This window comes from Echeneis naucrates, chromosome 2 (assembly GCF_900963305.1).
Source record: "Echeneis naucrates chromosome 2, fEcheNa1.1, whole genome shotgun sequence".
Lineage (NCBI taxonomy): Eukaryota > Metazoa > Chordata > Actinopteri > Carangiformes > Echeneidae > Echeneis > Echeneis naucrates.
This window is the reverse complement of record NC_042512.1, coordinates 973223-999278: the sequence shown is the minus strand read 5'-3', so window position 1 is coordinate 999278 and position 26056 is coordinate 973223. Positions and strand designations below refer to the sequence as shown.

Below are 26056 nucleotides of genomic sequence, written 5' to 3'. Positions count from 1 at the left end.
GGTGTTAATCACTATCACACTGAATCAGATGGCAGAGGTTCCACTGAGATTTGAACTCAGATGACTGGATTCAAAGTCCACAGTGCTAACCATAAGATCAAAGAACACAGATGGGAAATGACCTGACAGATTTAGAAACATTTGAAATGAATTGGCCAACACACATCACAGGAGTACATCCAGCAATGTGAAGGTTCAGGATCTCTGTCAGACACAAAGGGAGCAGATGTGACCAAAGAAGCCACGAAACACATCAAGAGCTCACAAAGCTTTATCAATAACACAGAGAACAGTCAGACAACCAACTCTGCAGTAAGGATCTTTCCCATTTGGGTTACTTGAAGTGATGGTGGCCACTAATGCAACACTCCGTTTATAACAGTTTTACATTTAATTAAATACTTCACTGCAAAAATACATATGACATTATGGGAAATCTCATAACTGTGTACAGTTCCACAGTTCCAAACTGTGTTTGGAGGAGAAAATTGAAGAAAGATGTGTTTGACAGCCTTTTGGACACACAACCAGTCAGCGTGACGCATCCAACCTCACAATTCATGGTGTGGTTGAAAGAAGAGGGGGAACATTGGCATTATTCACAGAAATGGTCAAAAGCCTTTGATGCTCGTTGAACTTCAGTGGTAGAATTCCTGCGTGCTGCACATGTTTGATTCTCAGCTGATGGTAATGATCCTCTTAACAACATCCAAATGTTAGAAACTCAGTGCTGCCTGCAATATAAAACACAGCTGCTCTACATGAAAAGTGATACAACTGTGGTCACCTCCTGTCTGGAGTCAGACTCATCACTGTGCAGGATGAGGCCGATGAAAAAAACAGCCTCCTTCGAGCCGGATTTGAACCAGCGACCTAAGGATTTCAGCTGTAAGCCTCTACAGTCCTCCGCTCTACCAACTGAGCTAACCGAGCTGGATCGATGCCCACATTCGTCACAAATCCATGACTGTGGTGTTATTAGCACCACGCTCTAACTTGATGAAGATTTGATACAAGCATTTTGTGGACTGAACTTCCATCAAAGGCTTGCAGAGAAACAACACGGTAAAGCAAAGCACAAAACTGTCCTGAGGATCTATCCCACATCGGTAACTCAAAGCACCAAAGTGGCCATTGGTGCAACTTAAAGTCTTGTAGAGAATGTGGGCATCGATCCCACTACCTCTCACATGCTAAGCGAGCGCTCTACCATTTGAGCTAATTCCCCTTTATTAGCATACTAGAATGCAAGCTAAGCTTTGGGAAAAGGCCCTTTAACAACCTCTGAGTTCACCATCAACAGGTTTCAAAGATATTTAGAAATCATTCACGATGGCCTTAAAGGCAGATATTTAGGATAACTCTAGCTGGAATAGCAGGCTGCAACAGGAAAAGTTCTCCCTGTCTCTGTCTCTTGATGGGCTAATTTTTCAGCAAATTTTTCGGCTATTGTTGTAGATTTTGTCGTCAGAATGGCCGAGCGGTCTAAGGCGCTGCGTTCAGGTCGCAGTCTCTCCTCGAGGCGTGGGTTCAAATCCCACTTCTGACAGAGACCACTTTTCTTTCACCCCAACTGCAGCAAGGTGTGTTTGGGGACAAAGTTCTTTTGGTCTACTTTTGACCGCCCAAACTTTTAAAAGACCAAAATTCCTTTGACATGTCAAAATGAATGTGGAAGGCCGGTTAGCTCAGCTGGTTAGAGCGTGGTGCTAATAACGCCAAGGTCATGGGTTCAATCCCCATACTGGCCACAAGCAGCATCTAAGAACTTCCTTCGGAAGATACTCCTCTGCTCTCATCGTAAAAATTGTCCAGGTTTTAAACAAGATAAGTTGTGGAGATGCCGGGGATTGAACCCGGGGCCTCATACATGCAAAGCATGCGCTCTCCCGCTACATCCCCTCCATGGCGTGGTAGCTTTAGCAGTTTTTTTCCCAGCGTATAGGAAGAATAATAAAGTCTAATAATGTGAAAATGAAAAGTTTGGTGCTTTTAGTATTTCCATAAACCTTTTCTGACTTCTAACTTCCCCGGCACAGTGTTTTATCATGAAGTCTTTATCAGTGTGCTTCTAACTGTGCAAATAAACTAAACTAAAGCAGACAGCAACAAAAAGGGAGACACACAGAGACTGAACAGGCTGATCAGGAGAACAGGCTCTGTGGTCGGCCTGACTTGTTTGCTTTCATGGACCAAGTTTCCCAGGTGGGGAACTCCAGAGCATGTTGGATAATCTCTGTAATCTGCACAGCCTTAAAATATGACACAGCTGAGTGCTGTTGTTCGGATTCATCTAGCAGAGAGACAAACTGTACCACTTCAGGTCCATTCAGAGAACGTGGCAGGCTGGGCGACACCATCACCAGAAATTAAAATGTGTAATATCTATAAAACCATAGGAGTACAAATGAACGGTACCATTTCGGGTCCATTTTGAAGAAGAAACATTTTTTCTAAAAACACAAAACGAAACAAAAAAAAACACTCACTATGGGCTTGTTGGTCTAGGGGTATGATTCTTGCTTTGTGTGCGAGAGGTTCTGGGTTCAAATCCCGGACGAGCCCGACTTTGGCAGCTGTGAAAGTATCTCCAGGAGTAAAATGATTAAATTGTGTTGTCTTTTTAATTGTCAATCTCTATATTATATCAGAGGCCCTTTATGGTGCATATATTTGCATTTTAACGTATATACACACACACACACACAAACACACAAACGCACATTACCATCCACCTTTTCCAGCCCTCATGGTTCTTGGGGAATCCATACATGCTGTAACCCTTCTCGGACTGATTGGAGCATCCAAACGCTGCACAGCCAACCATGGTATGATACTGATCTACAAAATGTTAGTTGTTACCAATGAACCATGACACAACTGAACGAACTTTTCCGATTGCAGCCTGCTATTCCAGCTAGAATTATCCTAAATATCTGCCTTTAGGGCCATCGTGAATGATTTCTAAATATCTTTGAAACCTGTTGATGGTGAACTCTGACATTACTGTTTGAGATTTGACATTACTGCTCACCATTTTGCAAGCAATGGTGGTATAGTGGTGAGCATAGCTGCCTTCCAAGCAGTTGACCCGGGTTCGATTCCCGGCCATTGCAGTTTAACTGTGTGTCTACAATTTAACTTGAGACTGTGTAGATCTCATGCCAATGGTGCCAAAGTCCTCCAGCTACAGACCTGTAACCCGTCCTCATTGCAGCTGTACATCTGTTACACTCCGTAGTTGTCTCGGGGAAAGGGAAGCTGCCAGAATTTTTACCCCAATATCTGGGGAACCCAAAGTCCTGCAGACTTGGGAGCTGCACTGATGGAAAGCCCGCCCCCAATCATGGGTGTAGGACAATGGGAAATTGGGCTACTCGACAATGGGACATCACCACACTTGTTCTTGGTGTTTTCACTAATTGTTAAATAAAAAAATACAATTTCATTCATCCAAGCGTAATTAGTTGTTATGTAATATATATTTTCTGTGTGGCTTACTCTTAAAATTATAATGGTTGTGTGATCAACTCCTGCCTGAAATTTGCTTAAAAATTTGCCTATCAAAGTGAGTCCACAATACTCAAAGACTGCCTGATTACAGTAGACCAAAAGAACTTTGTCCCCAAACACACCTTGCTGCAGTTGAGGTGAAAGAAAAGTGGTCTCTGTCAGAAGTGGGATTTGAACCCACGCCTCCAGGGGAGACTGCAACCTGAACGCAGCGCCTTAGACCGCTCGGCCATTCTGACGACAAAAGCTGCGACAATAGCCGAAAAATTTGCTGTAGAGCGCTCGCTTAGCATGTGAGAGGTAGTGAGATCGATGCCCACATTCTCCACAAGACTTTAAGTTGCACCAATGGCCACCATCACTTTGTGTGACCAATGTGGGATAGATCCTCAGGACCTTCACATAATGTGTCCAATAATCTGCACCCCTATTCAACTACCATAAGTATAGTATTAGGCAGAATGTTAGGTATCTACAATTAAGGAAGGAAGTCTGACACAAAGAAAAAAGGCAAGCTTGTGGGTTCACAAGATTATATCAGGATCTGACCTTTTCCTGTTCCATCAGTAACCATCAAAGGAGATGCTGATTCTGTGATCTCACAAAGGTTCTAATGACATCACAGATGTCAAAGACTCCTCCCACTTTCTTGTCATGACCTCCACAATAGAGTGCACTCTGTTAATGAAGCTCCAAAGACAAACGTAGTGTGTCACTTCCTTGAAGGTTTGAATGATGTGTGAGTCTGAAGAGCTGCTGCCTTTGATCCATGTAACAGTGTATCTTTCATCCAAAGTCACAACTTTGAGAAGTTAGACAATGTGTGAACCCTGTGGTTCAGACTTTACAGTATGTTTTCAGTCAGACCTGCTGATCTGCAGTGATGGGCTGTGTGTGTTTACGGGGGGTGTAGCTCAGTGGTAGCGCATTTGACTGCAGATCAAGAGGTCCCCAGTTCAAGTCTGGGTGCCCCCTGCCACCACCATGAAACTACATGTTTTCATACGCAAGCACAAAGAAAAAGAAAAATCTTGCCTTTGTCTTTTTCTGTTTGATCCCCAACAGTGCTCATTACTTTAATATATAGGAAACCTAAAGTTGGATTTGATGCCATGACAGCAGGACAAAGTGTGTCATTAATCTTCTGGATTCTACAGACTGAGTTCATGTTCTGATAGATTTATTTTACAGCTGTAGTAACAATAAATCTCCAGCAGGTGGAAGTATTGCTGCTCAGATGTCATGTACACTGTGGGACACACAATACTCACTGAGGACTTTATTGTGCTGCAGTGAGATGTATAAAAAGCTCCAGTTCTACAGTCAGAAGATGTCCAGTCTGAAGGTGGATGAGTTCTGACTGCAGAAGAAAGTTTCAGAGCGTCTTCCAATGGCTGATTATTGATCAGTGATCAGATTATCAATCAAATATGCTGCTTTCTGGGTCTTAACATTAATAATAAGAACAAGTGTTTACAAAAAATGCAGTTGAGGTTGATGGTAAAGTGGTTTGTTTTAATGTAGGACTCTGCGTCTACCTGAACCTGTTTGACTGCAGATGTGCATTTTCATTTGGACCCCAGGAAGAGTAGCTGCTGCCTCATTTGTGAAACATTCATTCATACGCGAGGACATCACAAATATTGTTGGAATAGAAAATCTTATTTTTTCTGTGTGCTCGCCTGAGAAAGAGGCTCAAATGATTTACTTCATCATTTCAGTCACTCTGTGGATTCAGCTGACAAATGCAAAACACAACCAACATTTAAACGATGACGTGTTGAAACAAAACTTAATTGATTCAGTCTGGTCAGCAGAATATAACCTGATGAAATCAGCTGCAACATTAAACTGATGTTTCTACATGAATGCATCACTGATTCTAAAACCATAAACTGAACATGAACACTCTGTACACTCAGCGTTACACACATGAAGACAACATAATGTGTTTAAGGTGATGTTGAGCTGAACAGGACTTGTATTGAACACACAGAGGGAGTGCACCGTTCCTGGAGATACTGCAATACCAGGTCGATGCGTGGAGTGGACGGAGCAAGCCCCTATTCCATCTCCCTGTTCCAAAAATCTATTTAATATATGGTCCCCGGGTAGGGGACGTATCAGATATTAAACTGATAAGAACAGATACTACACTTGATCTTAGCCAAAAGGCCGAGAAGCGATACCGCTCAGCTGTCGGAGGTAACGGAGTGTTTCTCCGCACCGACCCGCTCAGTGAGGGGTCAGAGTCGGCTTCAGTAACAACATCACTCCGAGAGAGAGACACAAACAGAAGACATGAAGAAACGAAGGAGGGATCAGAAAACAACCACAGACATGTTATTTTCACAAAGTTACGTTGTACAGCAAAGAAAACGTCTCTTCTTGGTCACCTGTAAAACTTCATATCTATGTCAATTTAGCAGCTGAATATTATTGTGAAAACATCAGTTTGTCCTCTCATGTGATTGGCCTCATGGTGTGTCCATCAAAATAACCCCCCTGTCTGCACGGATTCTCTGAAGATTCGGCTCTCCTCAACTGGACTCGGCTTTTTTCGACTGAAAGAGAGAATAACAAAATGAAAGAGTAACTTTCTCATCCACAGAATAAAACCACAAATACTTCTCACATTTTTTTGGTGTCATGATTTTCAGCTGTTTTCATAAGAAAACATCAACGTTATCTGAATATAAAACAGTTGAAGCTGACAGTAATTCTTTAAAACGACCTGACAGACTCCAGACAGCATTTCACCAAGTCACATGAGTCGTAATGAGACTTTACATTCCCCCGTATAAAGAATAAGTGTAAAAAGCTCAGAAGTTATTCACTTCTACTTATTCTGCCCTCCCTGAACGTGCAGTGTTTGATGGGCAGATTTCCCCAAATGAGGGAAATGTTCTTCATTCAAGCTGTTTGTCACTCCCAGATGAAGCTTCCTGTAAAACTAACAAATAAGGATTAAACATTATACACCAGGTGCACACAAATGACTGAACACCCACATATTTAAAATAGCAAACAACGTCATTTTAACCCCGAATTACTGCCATTATTTTATCTTAACATAAAGTCCGTTATGTCCGATTAATGCTAACATACTGTAGCGGAGTGGTGTAGATGTAAGTACTGGTTGAGACAACGCCAACGCCAAAAACCCGAGATTAACAAAAGAAGGCACAAACAGGTTCCTTGTTGAATAAAAAAGTACAGAGACGTGTTCTCAACAAATAATGATAATTTTTATTTAAAATAGCAGGCTTAAAAGGGAAAAAGGCTTAAAGCACGACAAAAACCACGATGGCAGTTAAAATATATTTATAAAATTTCTTTAAAACGTTATCAAAATATTAACACTGCCAAAAGTAAATTTTAAAAAAGTAAGTAAATTACAACAAATGTAAAATAAAAAATAAAAAATAAAAAATAAAAAAAAAGGGGGGGGCGGAGCTGAGGTCACTGAGGGAGGCGATGGATAAGACCACCAATACTTATCACCATTAGTGCAGCACATCAAACAAGGCGGAATCCACACGTGCCCCTGGTGACCACACCCACACACCCACACACACACACACACACACACACACACAGAGGGTCGTGTGACTTCCAGTAACCGCAGCAGCTGAAAGGAAAAGTGTTCAGAGTTCAGCCTCCATTTTGAAGCTGTCGGAGCAGAAGCAGGGAAACTGAAGGCTGAGGCCGGTGAGTGTTAACATTATTATTATTTCACTGTCAGTTTGTCCCTATGGACTGTGGAGGGACGAAGACTCACAGTGGACTTCTGTAACACTGAGACACTGAGACATGGAGGTCAGAGTTCACTTTGACGAACAGAGAAAAACTCCAGCTGAGCTGAGAACAGACCGTATTAACAGTCAGGGCTCTCAAGTTTTGAAGTGAGTTCAGAGTGAAATTGAGCTCTGACAAATGACGCATAAATTCATACAAATAAAGATATTTATAGAATTCAGCATTTTAGTGCAGGTGTGTTTATGTCTTTTTTTTTTTTTTTTTTTTTGAGGCCGTCAGCACGGGGGTCAGTGGCTCCCATTTCTCAGAGTGTCTGTCTTCTTCTGTAGCATATGTGCGGAATATCAAAATCTCACCCGGATACAGCAGTGCAATTTTTTTGATTGGCTGTTCGGTAGATACACTCTCTTTGATTGGCTGACAGCGGGTTTGTGATAACTGAGTGTGTTAACCCTGAGATAAGGGGAAACTGAGTTATCGGTTCCTGAAACAGGGGTATTTAAACTCTGAGACAATCACCATGGTAACAGACTCTGTGAACATCACCTGCTCGCTGGCAGGTTTTCTTTAAGAAACCCTGAGTTTCTACCTGTCTCCTCCCACACAAAGACAGCTGTTGGACATGGATTGTCAATTCATTCCCAATCCGATTGATATCGAAGGCCAAGTAATTTGAAATGCTTTACGTGGCGAGAGATTAGATGTCTTGGTGTTCCCAGAGGAGCAGCTGTCATTTATCTCAGTGACATTCTCCGGCCGTACATCACTGACCTCACACACCGTGTAATTTTATGCATGGCGCTAAATTGTTTTTTCTTGTTTGTTTGTTTTTTTCAAACGGTAGTTTTCTTGACAACATCAGTGATGCAAAGCACTTTGGAAAGGCAACAGCGTGTAGAGCTGTGAGAAAGGTAACTATTGCACTGAAACGGCTGTTCCCAATGATAGGAGTGTTACCGGGACACAAACCTGTAGGAAACAAAGAGGAATTCAACAGGATTACATGTGACAAATTCTATTATTTCACATGATATTCTGCTGCTCTCATCATCATCATCATCATCATCATCATTCATCCTCCTGTGATGCAGGAAAAGATTCTGTTCCATCTGAGGTCAGATCTGAGTCTGGAATTTAAATGTTAATCTCGTTTTTTAAATTAGTCCATTTTATTTTGTTCATGTACACATCATCACATTATAAATTACTTCAATAAAAATATATAAACATTGCATGATGTGTTAATCTACTAAGTGGGTATTAAATGAGATGACATTAAAAAACAACATTTTATTAGGGGTTTAAAATACTACTTGAATTAATATTTACTTTGTTTAATAGCTTAAGTATTTAAATATTTGAATTAAATATTTAATTCAATATTTAAATTCAGAAATAAATATATGAAAGTCCAAAACGGACTCATATTTCAAACACCCCAAAATAGCTGCAGACTTGAACTATGAACAAAAATCACAACCTCTGAACCAAAAAAACAAAACAATAACTACAACCAAAGAATAATGTGGTTCCGTTCATACCATGAAATTTGACTGTATACTGTATAAAAACTGTTTTTTTTTAAACAGCATCGCATGATCATTGATGTGAATTCATCTATTACTTAATCGGAGGTGACAGAACCCAACTTTAACCCCTGAATGTACAGTATACTGCATTTTCCACTTTCCACGGTCACGTGAAAGTACATTCCTGACGTCTGGGACAGACGTATGATGATAACATTGATTGAACAGCTTATGTTACAGCTTCAGCTGGTGTCTTCACACCATCGATTTCTAAGAATTACAGGAGAAATTATTAAAACTGATGGGCCATAACGTTAATCGATCATATTGGTGAGCTATCCAGGACACTTTACTGTTTATGTGTTGAGAAACATTCACAATGTCTTTAAAACTGACAGTGAGGAAAACGCTTACAGGCAGCGGGTCCTCTCCAGTCTGCCCAATGACTGGCCTGATTAAAATGAAAATAAACAAATAAAAACAAGGATTTAATTTTGTGATTAAACGTTGAGTGATGTAGCGGTTTGTAGTTTAAAAAAATGCAGAAAAGTAATGCAGCTTCTGTGTTCCTGAGTACTGACTGACAGAAATAAAGACAAACACACACACACACTACACTACCCCTGCAGCTACTGTAGCTGTAGAGGTAGTGCCTTGGAGCTGCATAAAAGTTAATAAATATATCATAATTATGGAGAAGAAGGGTTGTTCCACAGCCAAATGAAGCCTTGAATTGTTTTTACTCTGTTTGGTGACCTGGACGTTTTCTTTGGTAATGTGCTTTGTGAACTGGAGGTGTGTGCTTATCTTACTCGTGTTTTTATTCAGGATTCATAATTTTTCCACAGCAGCCTTTCTTCGTCATGTAATTTCCCTCATAACATTCATCCTACCTTCTCTATATTTGCTCTCAGTATGAAAGTGTGGCACTGTGACTGTGATTTACTGACTTTTCACTGTGACTATTTAAATAAACATTGGATCAACTTATTATTCTTTATTTGGTGGCAACAACTCAAATATTTCCGCACCTGTGAGCTCTTCCTTAATGGTATTGTTTTGAAAAAGTCAGAAATCCACAAAAGCGATGGCTGTTAGTAACACACAGTTAAACAGGCTGAGCTCCAAAGTTTCAAAGCTCCACCTGTCAACTCAAACCAATCAGGTGACTCAGTCTGACTGAAGCAGTGACGTGTTCAGACATAATCAGTGACATCAGCTGAGTTAGTGTTCTGTCCACTGTGGCGGAAGAAGAGTCTGAATGAAGCTCTGTCTTAGACAAAATGAGGACACAAATTGAAGTGAGGTACTTCCTTTTCTCCCCATCGACAGTTTGACCCAACGTAATGACGTGCTGGATAATACCTCTCAGACTGATTCTGTCCTGAAGAAGATGGACTGTGTGTGTTTGGATTTACTTGGTATTTTTGGGTGTGTATCTTTGGAACAAACTGTCCTGTTTCTTCTTTGTCTTCTGTCAGTCAGGAAGTGTTTCCCTCTCAGACCGACTCCGTCCTGAAGATGATGGACTGTAATGAGAAAGAGGAGGCCAGATCAGAGTCTCCAGGATCAATCTGTCTGTCTCTGAAGTCTGACTGGTCCAAAGAGTTTAATCCTCCACGCTTCAGTAATGGACCTGGACCCTCAGAGACAAAGTAAGAGACTGTGAAGATGAGAATAAAAATCCATCCATAGATATTCATGATCCTGAATCATCCGTGCAGATACAGGAAGACACTGAGATGGAGCCTCTGGGTTTTATCACCAGAAACTATTGCTTGTGAGCTTTTCCCATTTTTATAGAACTGATGAAGAGGCAAATCATCTTTGACAAACCTCCAGCTGCTTTTGATTCAATTATTGGCTGGATACTGCATCAACTTTTTCTTTATTCAGTGACACTAACTCAAAGATTCCCACACTTGGGAACTCTTCCTTAATGGTGCCATTATTGAAAAGTCATAAATTCAAAGTGATGGCTGTTAGTAACACACAGTTAAACAGGCTGAGTACCGTTTCAAAGCTCCACCTGTCAACTCAAACCAATCAGGTGACTCAGTCTGACTGAAGCTGTGACGTCAGATGAGTTAGTATTCTGTCCACTGTGGAGGAAAAAGAGACTGAATGAAGCTCTATCCACAAAAAGACACTGAGACAAAATGAGGACACCCAATGAAATGAGTCTGTGGTTATTCTCATTCAGCCAGGCCAAAGTCATATCCGGCCAACAATTGAATCGAACCCAACTGGACTTAGGTTTGTCAAAGACGTGCCTCCTCATTCCAGGGGCTTTGATTCAGTTGTTGTTCTGGTCTTCTGTCAGTTTCCCTCTCAGACCGACTCCATCCTGAAGAAGATGGACTGTGTGTTTTTGGATTTGCTTGGTATTTTTGGGTGTGTATCTTTGGAACAAACCATTTGTCCTGTTTCTTCTTTGTCTTCTGTCAGTCAGAAAGTGTTTCCCTCTCAGACCAACTCCGTCCTGAAGATGGACTGTAATGAGAAAGAGGAGGCCAGACCAGAGTCTCCAGGATCAATCTGTCTGTCTCTGAAGTCTGACTGGTCCAAAGACTTTATTCCTCCAAACTTCAGTAATGAACCTGGACCCTCAGAGACAAAGTAAGAGACTGTGAAGATGAGAATAAAAATCTGTTCACAGATTAATATTCATGATCCTGAATCATTCATGCAGATTCAGGAAGACCCTGAGATGGATCTTCTGGGTTTATCACCAGAAACTACTGATGTTTTTTTCTACCCAAACATTTTATTACATTAGTCAGATCATGTAAGTTATAAAGAAATGTTTTCACAGAGACAGGAAGAGAAAAAGACATGTCTCTGAAGAGGAGCAGCCGTCCCACTGTGCTCTGTGTCAGGACGTCCTGAAGGATCCAGTCTCTACCAGCTGTGGACACTGGGTCTGCAGACAGTGCTGCACCTCACACTGGGACCAGTCTGCTTCTTCAGGAGACTCCTCCTGTCCCCAGTGTGGAAAAAGATCCAGAACCAGACCAGGTCTAAAGACCAGCCCTGAACAGAGTGAGACTGAACTTCTGACTGACGTCTTTAGTTTTCCATCAGATCCTCAGACTCTCTGTCTTCAGTGTGACGTTGTCTCTTCTCTGTCAGCAGATCGTGTTCTACAGAAGGTTTTAGATCAACATAAGATCAGTCTGAGGACCAGATGTCAACATGTGACTGAAGGAACAGGAACAGGAAGTGGAACCCTCCTCAACAGGATCTACACTGAGCTCTACATCACAGAGGGACAGAGTGAAAAGGTTAATACCCAACATGAGGTGAGGCAGCTGGAGACAACTTCTAAGAAGAAGACCCTCCATGATGCTCCAATCAAATGTCACCACATCTTTAGAGTCTCACCTGACCAGCAGAGTCCCATCAGACTGGTTCTGACCAACGGCGTCGCTGGAGTTGGAAAAACTTTCTCTGTGCAGAAGTTCAGTCTGGACTGGGCAGAGGGCTTGGAGAACCAGGAGGTCAGTCTGTTGGTTCTGCTTTCATTCAGGGAGCTGAACCTGATCAGAGATCAGCAGTACAGTCTTCTCAGGCTGCTTCATATTTTCCATCCAACATTACAGAAGGTCACAGCAGAGCAGCTGTCTGCCTGTAAAGTTCTGTTCATCCTGGACGGCCTGGATGAAAGCAGACTTTCACTGGACTTCACCAACAGGGAGGTCGTGTCTGACGTCACACAGGAGTCATCGGTCCACCTGCTGCTGATAAACCTCATCCAGGGGAATCTGCTTCCCTCGGCTCTGGTCTGGATCACTTCCAGACCTGCAGCAGCCAGTCAGATCCCTCCTTCATGTGTTGACAGGCTAACAGAAGTCCGAGGCTTCACTGACGCCCAGCAGGAGGAGTACTTCAGGAGGAGGTCCAGGGATGAAGAGCTGTCCAACAGAATCATCTCACACATCAAGAAGTCCAAGAGCCTTCACATCATGTGTCAAGTCCCAGTTTTCTGCTGGATCATCGCTACAGTTCTGGAGCACATGTTGACTACAGACCAGCAAGGAGAGCTGCCCCAGACCATGACTGACCTGTACTCACACTTCCTGCTGGTCCAGACCAGGAGGAAGAGGATCAAGTACCATGAGGGACATGAGACAAGTCTACAGGAGCTGATGGAGGCTGACGGGGAAGTTCTTCTGAAGCTAGGGAGGCTAGCGTTTGAACATCTGGAGAAAGGGAACATCCTGTTCTACCAAGAAGACCTGGAGCAGTGTGGTCTTGATGTCACAGAGGCCTCGGTGTACTCAGGACTCTGTACTGAGATCTTCAAAACAGAGAGTGTGATCTTCCAGAAAACAGTCTACTGCTTTGTTCATCTGAGTGTTCAGGAGTTTCTGGCTGCAGTCTACATGTTCCACTGTCACACCAACAGGAACAAGGAGGTCCTGAAGGGCTTTCTGGGTAAAAAACAGCAAGATTCAGCCCTGGAGGACTTTCTGATGGCAGTCCTGAAGAAATCCCTCAGAAATAAAAATAGTCACCTGGACCTGTTTGTCCGCTTCCTTCATGGTCTCTCTCTGCAGTCCAACCAGAGACTCTTAGGAGGTCTGCTGGGTCAGACAGAAACCAAACCAGAGACCATCCAGAGAGCCATCAACAACCTGAAGAAGATGAACAGTTATTTTATCTCTCCTGACAGAAGCATCAACATCTTCCACTGTCTGATGGAGCTGAAGGATCACTCAGTTCATCAGGAGATCCAGGAGTTCCTGAAGTCAGAGACCAGATCAGAGAAGGAACTCTCCCTGATCCACTGCTCAGCTCTGGCCTACATGCTACAGATGTCAGAGGACGTTCTGGATGAGTTAGACCTGAAGAAGTACAAGACATCAAAGGAGGGACGACGGAGACTGATCCCAGCTGTGAGGAACTGCAGGAAGGCTCGGTGAGTCCACTCTCATTCTCATCCATCCTTCTGAAGATTAGTGAAGATGTTTTTAAATCAAATCTGATTCAGATGGTGTTTCACTGTCAGCTGTTTGTTTTCAGATGATTCAAATGCTGCCAGAGATAAATATTCACTTAGTTGTGTTTCTAATGGAAATCCTGATGACATCAGAAAGACTGATGACATCAGCAGGTATCAGTGACTGATCATCTTCACAGCTTCACTGTTCACTGATCTCAGTGAAAATTAAATAAGTAGACAGTCAAATGTTTTCAGGTCAACGTGGCCTCATGGTCCCTCAGAGGAGACAGACCTGGATCAGGTCCCTGACAGACTGAGGACCTGATGGAAGACCAACTGACCACATTTTGTCTCTTCACCTGAAAAATTATTAAAACTGACAGTGTGAGACAGAGATGGAAGTCTTGGCGTCTTTAGTCCTCAAACCCTCCAGATGACTATGTAGTGTCCTCTGTCACAGTGACATATTGTGTAATATGTGTCATCACAGACTTGTTGGTTGTGGACTCTCAGAGACTGAGTGTGACATTGTGGCTTCAGCTCTAAAGTCCAACCCCTCCCACCTGAGAGACCTGGACCTGAGTCAGAACCACATAAAGGATTCAGGACTGAAGCTGGTGTGTGCTGGACTGGAGAGTCCAAACTGTGGACTGGAGACTCTGAGGTCAGTTCACTGACTGGACCTGCTGTAGTTTGAGTGTTGTGTTGTTGTTAAGACGATGTGTGTTGAGACATGATGATGACCCACAATAACACAAAGATCATTGATGAGGACATTTCTGATTGATTATTAATGATTTGATCTTCATCTTTTATTCTTTACTCAGGTTGATGAACTGCAGTTTGTCAGAGATCAGCTGTTCTTCTCTGGTCTCAGCTCTGAAGTCCAACCCCTCCCATCTCAGAGAACTGGACCTGAGTTGGAACAACCTGCAGGATTCAGGACTGAAGGATCTGTGTGGTTTTCTGAAGAGTCCTCACTGTAGACTGGAGACTCTGAGGTGAGTTCAGTTGTTGTTGTCGATCTTTTATGTTCAATCCAGAAATTGTCTTCACATAGAACTTGAATTTATTCTCTTTGGATCAACAATAATTTAAATAGTTGTTCCATATTTCTAGTAGTGCTTCTGTTGTTGTTATTATTGTTATTTAGTGCCATGTGCTTCAGCACAGAGGCAACTTCTACAGCTAGAGTAGTTAAAAAAAAAAAAAAAAAGGTAAAATTTTCCATAGGAAATTAATTGGAACCAAAAAAAACAAAAATCCCAAAAATTACCTTTTTTCTCAGTCACCTAGCTCTCTCATACCTGCACGTAGAAATGACATTCAAAATTTCCAAATACACCAAACCGTTTTCACATAAAAAGTAAACTTTTCAAACTACGATCGCTAAAAGGAGTAGTCCAAATCACTTTTTAATCAAAGCTAGAGTGGAGCTGCTCATTCACTTGAGTGAGAGAAGCATGATAAAATAATAAAAGAATAAAATTATGCTAATTCATTGATTGATTGACTTTCCTTACTGAGGAGCTGGCAACACTGATCGTTACATGTCTGTCCCAAATATATGGGCTGAGAGGGCCCTACCGAACATACTACTATGTTCAGCAGACTCATTTGTTCACGCTCATCCTGGGCATATATTCTCCTTCATCCAGGTCCTATTCATATCTGTCAAACAATTGAACGCAATCAGTTCTCCAAACAAAAATGTAATGGGGGTGACTTTTGAGCACAGAACGGCACATGGGTTACTTGTTCCAGGCAACAGGTCCCACAGCACTTCAAAATTTCCCTTCAATTTTCCAGTTCGATCCTGTCACTCTTTGGACTGTATTGGACTGTAATTTAATTCAGAATTTATATCTGCATAGAACTTCAGTTTATTCATTTTGGATCAGCAACAATTTAAATAGTTGTTTCATGTTTCCAATATTCTTCTTGCTCACTGATTCTCCATGTTCAGTTTTTATCATGATTATTATTCATATTATAGTTGTTTTCACACATTCAATTTACTTGTTTCATGTAGTAATTAGGAAAAGGCTTACAGGAACCAAACAGCTGGTTGCACATATTTGACCTCAAAACAGACCAGGACCAAGGGAGACCTTAGTACTGGATCAGGACTGGATCTTTAAATTCTGATCTAGTTCAGTCTGTCCTGAGGTCAGTAGAAGCTCATCAAACTTTGGTGACATGAACAGGTGGATGAATGTTGTGTTGCTGTTTGGGTGATGTGTGTTGCAACATGATGATGACCCACAGTAACAAAAAGATAATTGATTGATCTTCAACTTTTATTCTTCACTCAGGTTGGAGAGCTGCAGTTTGTCAGAGATCAGCTGTTCTTCTCTGGTCTCAGCTCTGAAGTCCAACCCCTCCCATCTCAGAGAACTGGACCTGAGTCACAACAATGACCTGCAGGATTCAGGACTGAAGAATCTGTGTTCAGGATTGGAGAGTCCAGATTGTAGACTGGAGACTCTGAGGTCTGTTCAGTTGTTGTTGTATATTTTTTATCTTAAATCCAGAAATGATCAAAAACAAGTTGTTTCATGTTACCAATTGTTCTAATATTATTATGTGATTATTATGATAAAAGTTGTCATTCTTTTCCAAAAGTTGAATTTACTTGTATGTATGAATAAGGAAAAGTCTTTGAGGAACCAAAAAGTTGGTTTCACATGTTTGATCTCCAGATAGAAACCAGGACCAAGGGAGACCTTAGTCCTGGATCAGGACTGGATCTTTAAAGTGTTGGTCTTGTATTGCAACAAGGTCTAATGTGGACCAGCAACGTTTGAGATGTTGAAGTGGGTGATGAGTGTAAAAAGGTGGAGAAGTTCTGGATCAGGACATTTCTGACTCATTATCAGTCATCTGATCTCCATGATTTGTTCTTTTCCAGGTTGAGATGCTGTTGGTTGTCAGAGATCAGCTGTTCTTCTCTGGCCTCAGCTCTGAAGTCCAACCCCTCCCATCTCAGAGAACTGGACCTGAGAGGAAACCTCCTGCAGGATCCAGATGTGAAGGAGCTGCGTGATCTTGTGGAGAGTCCAGACTGCAGACTGGAGACTCTGAGGTCAGTCCACTGTGGTAGATCTTTAATCCACCGCTGAATCTAATGTCCTAATAAATGTCTTCAGACTTGGAGGGTGTGGAGCTGAGGACCAGAGTCAGTTGTGTTGTTGAGACTCCAGCCCTCATGGGGCTTTCAGACATGTGGCCGTGGCCCCCCTGTGCTCTGAAAGCTGTTATTTCCAAAGGATTGGAGCTCCACCACAGGTTTCCCTGCACTGAGCACAGTTCATGTGCAGCACTGTGATAGTTGTGTTTCTTTGTGGTGTGGTCATACTCAGTCAGTGTGTTACTGCAGTAGATGGAGTTCAGAGCAGCGGTACAGAAGCTGAGTGATGAGCTGCTGTGGACGGAGTCAACATCAAAAAGCTCTTCTACACACTTTGAAAACAAACAGTCCCACACATGTTGAAATGTTCTTCATTTAGAAGATTTTACAGCTTCATCTTCACATCAAAGCAGAACTTTCCTTTGCTGCCACATATTTATGAAGCAGCCAACTGCTGTATTCCTACACAAGTATGTCCTGTATTCCACTGCAGCTGCAGGTCAGCTGAGGGAATCACTTTGTTTTAGAGTGAGGAGCTGCTGAACTTCAACCTCCAGTGGCTGAAATGACAATTACATTAAAGAAACACTTCAAACATCCAGACAGAATGTGGTGGAAATTTCATTTAAAGTCTTCTGAACATATCTGACTGATTATCAATGATTTTATCTGCATCTTTTGTTCCTTATTCAGATTTGACAATTCCAGTTTGTCAGAGATCAGCTGTTCTTCTCTGGTCTCAGCTCTGAAGTCCAACCCCTCCAATCTCAGAGACCTGGAGCTGAGTCACAACGACCTGCAGGATCCAGGACTGAAGGATCTGTGTGGTTTTCTGAAGAGTCCTCACTGCAGACTGGAGACTCTGAGGTCAGACTCATGTTTTATTTCTGCTCTCAGATTAATATGATGTTACAGTTGTGGTGACTCTGACCTGCAGACAGGTTTAATTTTATGAGGGAAAATCTTCTTCAGGTTTTTAACATTTAAACTGTTAAATGGATGAGAATAGCTTTTGAAAAAGTTTATTTCAAAATGACATTGGAATGGAAAACATTAATCTAATGTTTTTGAAAGGGGACATCGTATATTAATTGGAAATATTAAAATCGTATTTCAATGTTTCTTAGAATCGTCCAAAATCAAAGAAATCAACACAAATATAAACCCTTTTGCCAACAAAAACACCTCTGAGGTGCTCATACACAGAACAACAAAACTGTAATGGGTTCGCTCTCTCACCCAAGAATGGCACAAGTCTAGACTGGAACAGCTGAGAACTTTATTGACTACGTGCAATAGCCCAAACAGACGGCAGGCAGAGGCAGAGTCTAGAGACAGGCAGCAGGTCAGGTTACCGGGGCAGAGATGAGGAGTAGTGGTCTGGGGCCGAAGGCAGGTTAGGCCCCAGGAGGTCCGCCGGGAAAGCTGAGCGTAATGCAAAGACAATCTGGCAGAGAGGCAGAGTGGAGGAGCTGGTTAAGGGGAGTCTGGGAGGAACAGATCAGTCTGTTTATCCTGATTAAGAGAGGTAAGCAGGCAGGTAGAGTGGGTGGTGGAGGGGAGAACCAGGAGTGGACTATGACAAAAACAAAACATGGATCTGACTTTCTACTTCATCCAGTTTGCATAGTGAACAAATCCAGTCTTCCTCAGGTGTGGCATTAAAGCTCCCTGTTTCTGGGACTAATGGAAGTGTTCCTGAACACAACTGTCCATAATGATCTTTGTCTTTTAGTTCACTTATTCTTAATGTAAGGTTACACACTGTAAGTGTTCTTATTAAGACAGTAGGTTCTTCATTTTGGCTTCCTCCAAACATCCACAGACCGTTTATCTCTCTGCTTTAGGAACAGTTTGTTTATAATATCTGTAATATCACAACATCATTTATTAATGAAAATATCAGATAAATCACAAATATAGAATATTAATTTCATCCACATGTAACATGGCTCTGTTGGCTGAGTTTGGGATATTTCAGTCATAATTTAGTTTGGATATCAAACAATGTTTACATTAACCACTGACCCCAAAGCAGTTACATGAATGTACATGACCAACACACTGCAGCACTGAAGGATCTGATTAATGTGAGCATCAACACATCATGAAAACATCAATTTTGCTGTGATTGTCTAGCAAAGCTTTAGTCCAATCAGCTTTGCTAGACGGAGCAAACATGTTTCCTGCAGCAGAGAGAGGAGGGCAACGGGGCAACTGCTCCCCCAGCAGACCAGCCCTTAGAGCCAATCCTTATCTTCGTGTGGAAACATGTTTGCTCCGTCTGCCTCGCTGATCTCCCAGCTATGTTAAATATCAGTCTCATGATTCTATGGACTGATATCAGATCATTCAAATGACGACCAGTCAGAATCGGGAAAATCAACAATTTATTTATATATTTCATTTTGAACCCATCCTTATAATCCATTCAAGATGACATAGATCAGAATAGATTCTGCATATTTAAGTATGATTTCCACATTCAGCAATTCATGTTTCTTCAAATATATCATTAATGATGAGTTATGTTTTCTGTGTAGAACTTTTGGAGGTTGTGTAGTTGACAGTTTGACTGGTTTTAGAGTGGACTTACCTGCCAGAGCTAACAGATGGAGGCTCCAGTCAAACTTAAGTCGCACACTTCAGCGTCCAACAAAATTCACCATTGGCTGGTAAAGCTGTCAATCAAATGTATTTTGTTTTGATTTTGATTGACAGATTCATCAGCCATTCATGTGGCCCCTTACATTTCTCCACACTTAAACCGTTGGCGACCGTCGTCACTATGGCAACAATAAACAACACTTTTCGCAAAGGCGGCATGTAACATACTGTCATAGTTTATGTTCATTCAAACATTTAACTTTGCTAAGCAGGATGCTTCCACTCATTCAGTGACATTGCATGATTTACAACAAGGGGATAGTCAGATAAATGTTACTGACAGGTTGAGGTTGAGTCTCTCCATGCGATTGATCGACAGCTTTCTCAGCCAATGGTGATGTTGGCTGAACTGCAACATCAGATCAGTCTCAAAATTCAACACACAGATTTCATAACTGCACATTCAACAATTTATATGCTCCATAAATTTATCTTACAAGTGTGATTCAAAATCACATTTGTGAAGTCCGAAATACGAGTACAAAACTGTGAAATACGACTACGACACTGCAAAATATGAGTACGAAAGCCCCCACGAGAGTTCATTCATTATGAGATTGTTCTGACTCCATACAAAACAGTGCAAGGGAAATGCCCCCACCCAAAATTCCATCCCTGACCAGAAGACCATCTCTGCGTTATACAAGAGATCATATGTGGCAGAATCATAGATAGAAATAAAGTTTGGCTGACTCTGCTGTTTGGTTATTTCTGATGTGTTAAAATCACAATGTTGACAGTTTGAGTCAGTTCAGGTTCTTTACAGTGTTGTTTAATTTTCTCATTAACTCTGGTCACTGTTTGTATTTGACTGTTGTGAAGCTGCTTCCTGTTGGTTCAGCTGTCTGACTTTCATTTTCTAAACTTCTACTTTCTAAACCTTCAGCTCTGAACAGATGATGAAACATTGAAAACTTTCAAGCAGGAACTTTGTCTCCTAAAGTCACATCTCTTATTCTTTACTCAGGTTGAAGAACTGCAATTTGTCAGAGATCAGCTGTTCATCTCTGGTCTCAGCTCTGAAGTCCAACCCCTCCCATCTCAGAGAACTGGACCTGAGTCGGAATGACCTGAAGGATTCAGGAGTGAAGGATCTGTGTGGTTTTCTGAAGAGTCCTCACTGCAGACTGGAGACTCTGAGGTCAGACTCATGTTTTATTTCTGCTCTCAGATTAATATGATGTTACAGTTGTGGTGACTCTGACCTGCAGACAGGTTTATATTTATGAGGGAAAATCCTCTTCAGCTATTAACATTTAAACTGTTAAATGGTTGAAAATAATTTTTGAAAACTGAATTTCACTCATTTGAACATGGCATTTGAATTTCACACAGTTTATATTCACAATATTCACAGTTTGAGTCAGTTCAGGTTCTTTACAGTGTTGTTTCATTTTCTCATTAAATCTTTTCACTGTTTGTATTTGACTGTTGTGAAGCTGCTTCCTGTTGGTTCAGCTGTTTGACTTTCATTTTCTAAACTTCTACTTTCTAAACCTTCAGCTCTGAACAGATGATGAAACATTGAAAACTTTCAAGCAGGAACTTTGTCTCCTAAAATCACATCTTTTATTCTTTACTCAGGTTGATGAGCTGCAGTTTGTCAGAGATCAGCTGTTCTTCTCTGGTCTCAGCTCTGAAGTCCAACCCCTCCCATCTCAGAAAACTGGACCTGAGTCAGAACTGGTACCTGGACGATTCAGGACTGAAGGATCTGTGTGGTTTTCTGGAGAGTCCTCACTGCAGACTGGAGACTCTGAGGTCAGACTCATGTTTTATTTCTGCTCTCAGATTAATATGATGTTACAGTTGTGGTGACTCTGACCTGCAGACATCAGGCTGATATTATACTGATCCACACTGAGGATCTTCATGCTGACGTCTGTTTTCTTCTTCTCTGGTTTAGTCCAGTCAGTGTGGCAGGGAAATGTTGAACTACAGATATATAACTTGAGGAAAAGAAGAAAAATCCTTCAGTTTTTAAATGACAGGAAACTTCTTTCCACACTGACATGAACAAATATATATTTAGTGTTTTCTTGTTCCAACACGACAATCAAGTCATGTGACTAAAGCAGACTGACTGAGAGATTCAGACCAAACTCAGTGTTTTTGTTGTCTTTGAAAACTTGAGGATGTAGAATCTCTAATAAACATGTTTGTACAGATGGAGCCACAGGTGGAGCTGGTAGAGTTTAAGAGGTGGAGTCACTACATCTTTATGGAAGCAGCAGCATGTATTCATTAATATTAATGAGATCTGTTTGTTTTCTAAACTTCTACTTTCTAAACCTTCAGCTCTGAACAGATGATGAAACGCTGAACACTTTTAAGCAGGAACTTTGTCTCCTAAAGTCACATCTTTTATTCTTTACTCAGGTTGAAGAACTGCAGGTTGTCAGAGATCAGCTGTTCTTCTCTGGTCTCAGCTCTGAAGTCCAACCCCTCCCATCTCAGAAAACTGGACCTGAGTCACAACAATGACCTGAAGGATTCAGGACTGAAGGATCTGTGTGGTTTTCTGGAGAGTCCTCACTGCAGACTGAAGACTCTGAGGTCAGACTCATGTTTTATTTCTGCTCTCAGATTAATATGATGTTACAGTTGTGGTGACTCTGACCTGCAGACAGGTTTATATTTATCAACATGTTTCCTCCACATGTAACATGGCTCTATTGGTTGAGTTTGGGATATTTCAGTCATAATGCCAATTTAGTTTGAATATCAAACAGATTGTCAGAACTAATGCTTTCATTTTCCAAGGAACCTTCCCACCTGGTCCATTATTAGAATAATAATGTTTCCATTCTGTTCAACCTGTTGCCCTCAGGGAGGCGCTACAGAAATATTAAGACCAAGACGAACAGACTCAGGAACAGCTTTTTTCCCCAAAGCTGTGACTCTTCTCAACTCAGGCAGTCACTGAGTTTTTTCCCATAAGTAGTTTTTGTACACTGTGTATATTGTAGATATGCTCTACATTTCAAATATCCTACATTCTGATATTTTTTTATAGATTCAGATATTTTACATTTCTGATATTCAGATGTCTCCCATTCAGATATTTTTCTAGTTTTGTTTCATTAATTTATTTATTTTATTTTCTTATCTCTTCGCATTGATAGTGGTGGCCCCAATCTCGTTGTACTATGTATAATGACAGTAAAGGTGATTGATTGATTAACCACTGACCCCAAAGCAGTTACATGAATGTACATGTTTGTATTTGACTGTTGTGAAGCTGCTTCCTGTTGGTTCAGCTGTTTGACTCTCATTTTCTAAACTTCTACTTTCTAAACCTTCAGCTCTGAACAGATGATGAAACATTGAACACTTTCAAGCAGGAACTTTGTCTCCTAAAGTCACATCTTTTATTCTTTACTCAGGTTGATGAACTGCAGGTTGTCTGAGATCAGCTGTTCTTCTCTGGTCTCAGCTCTGAAGTCCAACCCCTCCCATCTCAGAGAACTGGACCTGAGTCACAACGACCTGAAGGATTCAGGACTGAAGGATCTGTGTGGTTTTCTGGAGAGTCCTCACTGCAGACTGGAGACTCTGAGGTCAGACTCATGTTTTATTTCTGCTCTCAGATTAATATGATGTTACAGTTGTGGTGACTCTGATCTGCAGACATCAGGCTGATATTATACTGATCCTCACTGAGGATCTTCATGCTGACGTCTGTTTTCTTCTTCTCTGGTTTAGTCCAGTCAGTGTGGCAGAGAAATGTTGAACTACAGATTTAAAACTTAAAAAAATAATAAAAATCCTTCAGTGTTTCATTCAGTTTCATTCTCCAACAATTCGATTCAATTTGGATTTTTGGGGTTATGATTCGATTCAAAATTGATTCTTTATTCAAGATAATTTTCGATGGAAAACAATTCGATTCATAGTCATTTCTGCTTCAATCTATAGGTGTGCAAAGGATCCTCATGATCTACTCCAGTCTGCTTTGAAAGACAAAATGACGAATGGAGACATTAAAGTGTCTTTTTCACATTTATTAAGTTTTAAACATTTATCCATGCTCAGATGGAATTGTTGCAACTGTTGTTTAATACAATATCACATATTGCTTGAATAGCAAAAATAAAAGTGTCTCTTTAAAAAAAAAAAAAAAAAAAAGCAGTTAAACGTGCTACCTTTTAAATTTTAAGGAAAGTGCCTTTTCAAATATGTGTGGACCACAACTGCTACTCTGAGCAGCAAGCTATAAAATAAGTCATGTCAAGCTCGGTAAAAACCAAAATGAGTCAGAATCTTTGCCTGCAACGAGGACGTGGCCTGTTGAATCTCTCTTTCCTCCATTATTGTAGTTTCCTCCTTGTTTTGGTGCATGTGTATGTTCCAGAACCAGCTCCGTGGTGATTTTTTAAATCGAATTTGGGACATTTTGAATTGATTCTGAATCATAGTAAATGAGAATTGTGATTCTTATATCAATCATTTTTGTTTTGTTTGTTTTTTTCTCTCTTTGGGTACAGCACTAATATTCAGTGTTTTCATGTGACTCAAGCAGACTGAAAGATTGAGACCAAACTCAGCATGTTAAACGTGGTCACCGCTGAATTCAGTGAAAATGTTCCAGATGTTGTGAATCATGTGTTGGCTTGATGAAACATTGAACACTTTCAAGCAGGAACTTTGTCTCCTAAAGTCACATCTTTTATTCTTTACTCAGGTTGGAGAACTGCAGTTTGCAGTTTTAACTTTGGAAAACAGATTTTTATTAAATTGAAAAAGACTTTTTAATTGCATGCAGTTTATCAATCAATCTTGTATTTTTGAAAGGGGACATCATATATTCATATATATTTGTATGTTAGGATGCAGATTCTAGTCTGTGGTTCATTTCATTTATTAATTTATTTGCATGTCATTTATAAAAATGTCCAACCCACATGGGTTTATAAGACATATTTAATCATCCAGTGGCTGTTGTAACAACCTAAACTCTCATATATCTGCATATAAACATACACACATACATTATTTTCCTTTTCGCAAGTCATAATGGTACATTTTAAACAAAACAATCAACCAAAAAAAAAATGTTGCCTTCTTTCCCAAACCACAGAAATAAAATCACCACAAGTCCCTTCATGAAAACAGATGACAAAACACTTTCAAGCAGGAACTTTGTCTCCTAAAGTCACATCTTTTATTCTTTACTCAGGTTGATGGGCTGCAGGTTGTCAGAGATCAGCTGTTCTTCTCTGGTCTCAGCTCTGAAGTCCAACCCCTCCCATCTCAGAGAACTGGACCTGAGTCTGAACAAGCTGAAGGATTCAGGACTGAAGGATCTGTCTGATCTTGTGAAGAGTCCAGACTTCAGACTGGAGACTCTGAGGTCAGACTCATGTTTTATTTCTGCTACAGTTGGACTCAGTTCATGTTCCTTTCAGTAATATTGTTTAACTCTAACCCTCAGTGAAGCTGTGAGAGGAGAACAGAAATAGATTTCAGAATTAGACAGAAAGACAGAGAGAAAACAGTCAGCCAATCAGATCAGTCAGAGGACTGTTGTGATCATGTGACCATCAAATGAAGTAGATTCCAGCTGAAGAACTCAGAGATGTTCAGATTCTGGTCCTCGTCCATCAAACTGTCAGATCTGAGCTGAGACTGTTTGTTCTCTGATCAGGTTCATCTGTCACAGCTCTGAGATCAGTCTGACTGAAAGCTGCACATCACTGAACACACTTTCATCACACTGTCACCATGTGGTCTTTCTGCAGACCAGAATCCTGTCTGTCTGTCTATCTGTCTGTCTGTCTGTCTGTCTGTCTGTCTGTCTGTCTGTCTGTCTGTCTGTCTGTCTGTCTGTCTGTCTGTCTGAGTCTGTCTGTTTAAATGGACCTTCAGTAAATCATCAGTAAAGTGATGAACCTTCATGACTCAGCTCTTTATCTCCACTGTGGACTCAGAGAAATGTGCTGAGTCAGCAGACTTGAGGTCTGTGAGTTTCCAGCTCAGTGTGTTCACTCCAACACGTTAACATGAGCTGAGAGGAAGCAGCTGCTGCACATCTGGACTGAACAGGACTGAAGTCCCTGCAGGTCTTTATGCTGGATCTGCATCACTGACTGACAGCTGATGGACAGAGTCAGGAAACACTGATGGATCTGCTCTCTTCTTTTCTACACAGCTGGAAGTGGAGTTGGTGAACAGGAAGGTGTGTGTTGATGGAGGATCAGCTGCTTCATGATGATCCAGATGTTGCAGCAGCAGCTTGTCCAGACTCTGGACCATGTTCCTGGGAGGTGGAGAGGAGAGCTTCATCCAGCAGAGACTGACAGAGGAATCAGAACTGGTCTGAGGACAGAGTCCAGTCCACCATGATCCCAGAGACTCCTCAAGTCCTCCTCTCCTCTCAGCCAGCTCCTCCAAACTCCACCTGGGGTTTAGGTTCAGCTTCTTCTGGACCCTTTGGGCTGCTTTGCGAACATTTCGACAAGCATTACTCGATAAAAGATTTCATTTTGTTGTGAAACATGTGACTGTCAGTCA

At 41.3% G+C, this 26056-nt stretch overlaps 1 protein-coding gene and 8 non-coding genes across 9 annotated transcripts; 6 read left to right on the top strand and 3 right to left on the bottom strand.

The window, feature by feature from the left end:
• Positions 1-845: 845 nt before the first annotated feature.
• On the bottom strand, positions 846-933 carry trnay-gua (transfer RNA tyrosine (anticodon GUA)). Its single transcript is given in 2 exon segments — positions 846-881; positions 897-933. It is a non-coding gene; the product is annotated as a tRNA-Tyr (tRNA).
• Positions 934-1466: 533 nt separating this feature from the next.
• trnal-cag (transfer RNA leucine (anticodon CAG)) lies at positions 1467-1549 on the top strand. The gene has a single exon. It is a non-coding gene; the product is annotated as a tRNA-Leu (tRNA).
• Positions 1550-1677: 128 nt separating this feature from the next.
• On the top strand, positions 1678-1751 carry trnai-aau (transfer RNA isoleucine (anticodon AAU)). Its single transcript has one exon. It is a non-coding gene; the product is annotated as a tRNA-Ile (tRNA).
• A 742-nt stretch (positions 1752-2493) lies between these two features.
• Positions 2494-2565, top strand: trnat-ugu (transfer RNA threonine (anticodon UGU)). Its single transcript has one exon. It is a non-coding gene; the product is annotated as a tRNA-Thr (tRNA).
• A 479-nt stretch (positions 2566-3044) lies between these two features.
• On the top strand, positions 3045-3116 carry trnag-ucc (transfer RNA glycine (anticodon UCC)). The gene has a single exon. It is a non-coding gene; the product is annotated as a tRNA-Gly (tRNA).
• Positions 3117-3669: 553 nt separating this feature from the next.
• On the bottom strand, positions 3670-3752 carry trnal-cag (transfer RNA leucine (anticodon CAG)). Its single transcript has one exon. It is a non-coding gene; the product is annotated as a tRNA-Leu (tRNA).
• A 664-nt stretch (positions 3753-4416) lies between these two features.
• Positions 4417-4488, top strand: trnac-gca (transfer RNA cysteine (anticodon GCA)). The gene has a single exon. It is a non-coding gene; the product is annotated as a tRNA-Cys (tRNA).
• Positions 4489-5509: 1021 nt separating this feature from the next.
• LOC115057958 (U2 spliceosomal RNA) lies at positions 5510-5700 on the bottom strand. Its single transcript, XR_003841991.1, has one exon. It is a non-coding gene; the product is annotated as a U2 spliceosomal RNA (small nuclear RNA).
• A 4590-nt stretch (positions 5701-10290) lies between these two features.
• On the top strand, positions 10291-25842 carry LOC115053681 (NACHT, LRR and PYD domains-containing protein 3-like). Its single transcript, XM_029518515.1, has 12 exons — positions 10291-10456; positions 11250-11420; positions 11623-11843; positions 11934-13722; positions 14237-14410; positions 16062-16238; positions 16658-16788; positions 20630-20684; positions 21923-22099; positions 22930-23103; positions 24723-24896; positions 25695-25842. The coding sequence occupies exons 1-12, from the start codon at positions 10323-10325 to the stop codon at positions 25711-25713; spliced, it is 3396 nt and encodes a 1131-aa protein (XP_029374375.1). The 5' UTR covers positions 10291-10322; the 3' UTR covers positions 25714-25842.
• Positions 25843-26056: the final 214 nt, after the last annotated feature.

Excerpts from the sequence above, each read along its gene's own strand:
- LOC115053681 (XM_029518515.1), top strand. The coding sequence starts at position 10,323 with ATGATGGACTGTAATGAGAAAGAGGAGGCCAGATCAGAGTCTCCAGGA. Across the intron at positions 11,844-11,933 it reads AAAGACCAGCCCTGAACAGA|CAGATCGTGTTCTACAGAAG; the intron begins GTGAGACTGAAC and ends CTTCTCTGTCAG. Across the intron at positions 20,685-21,922 it reads TGCAGACTGGAGACTCTGAG|GTTGAAGAACTGCAGGTTGT; the intron begins GTCAGACTCATG and ends TTCTTTACTCAG.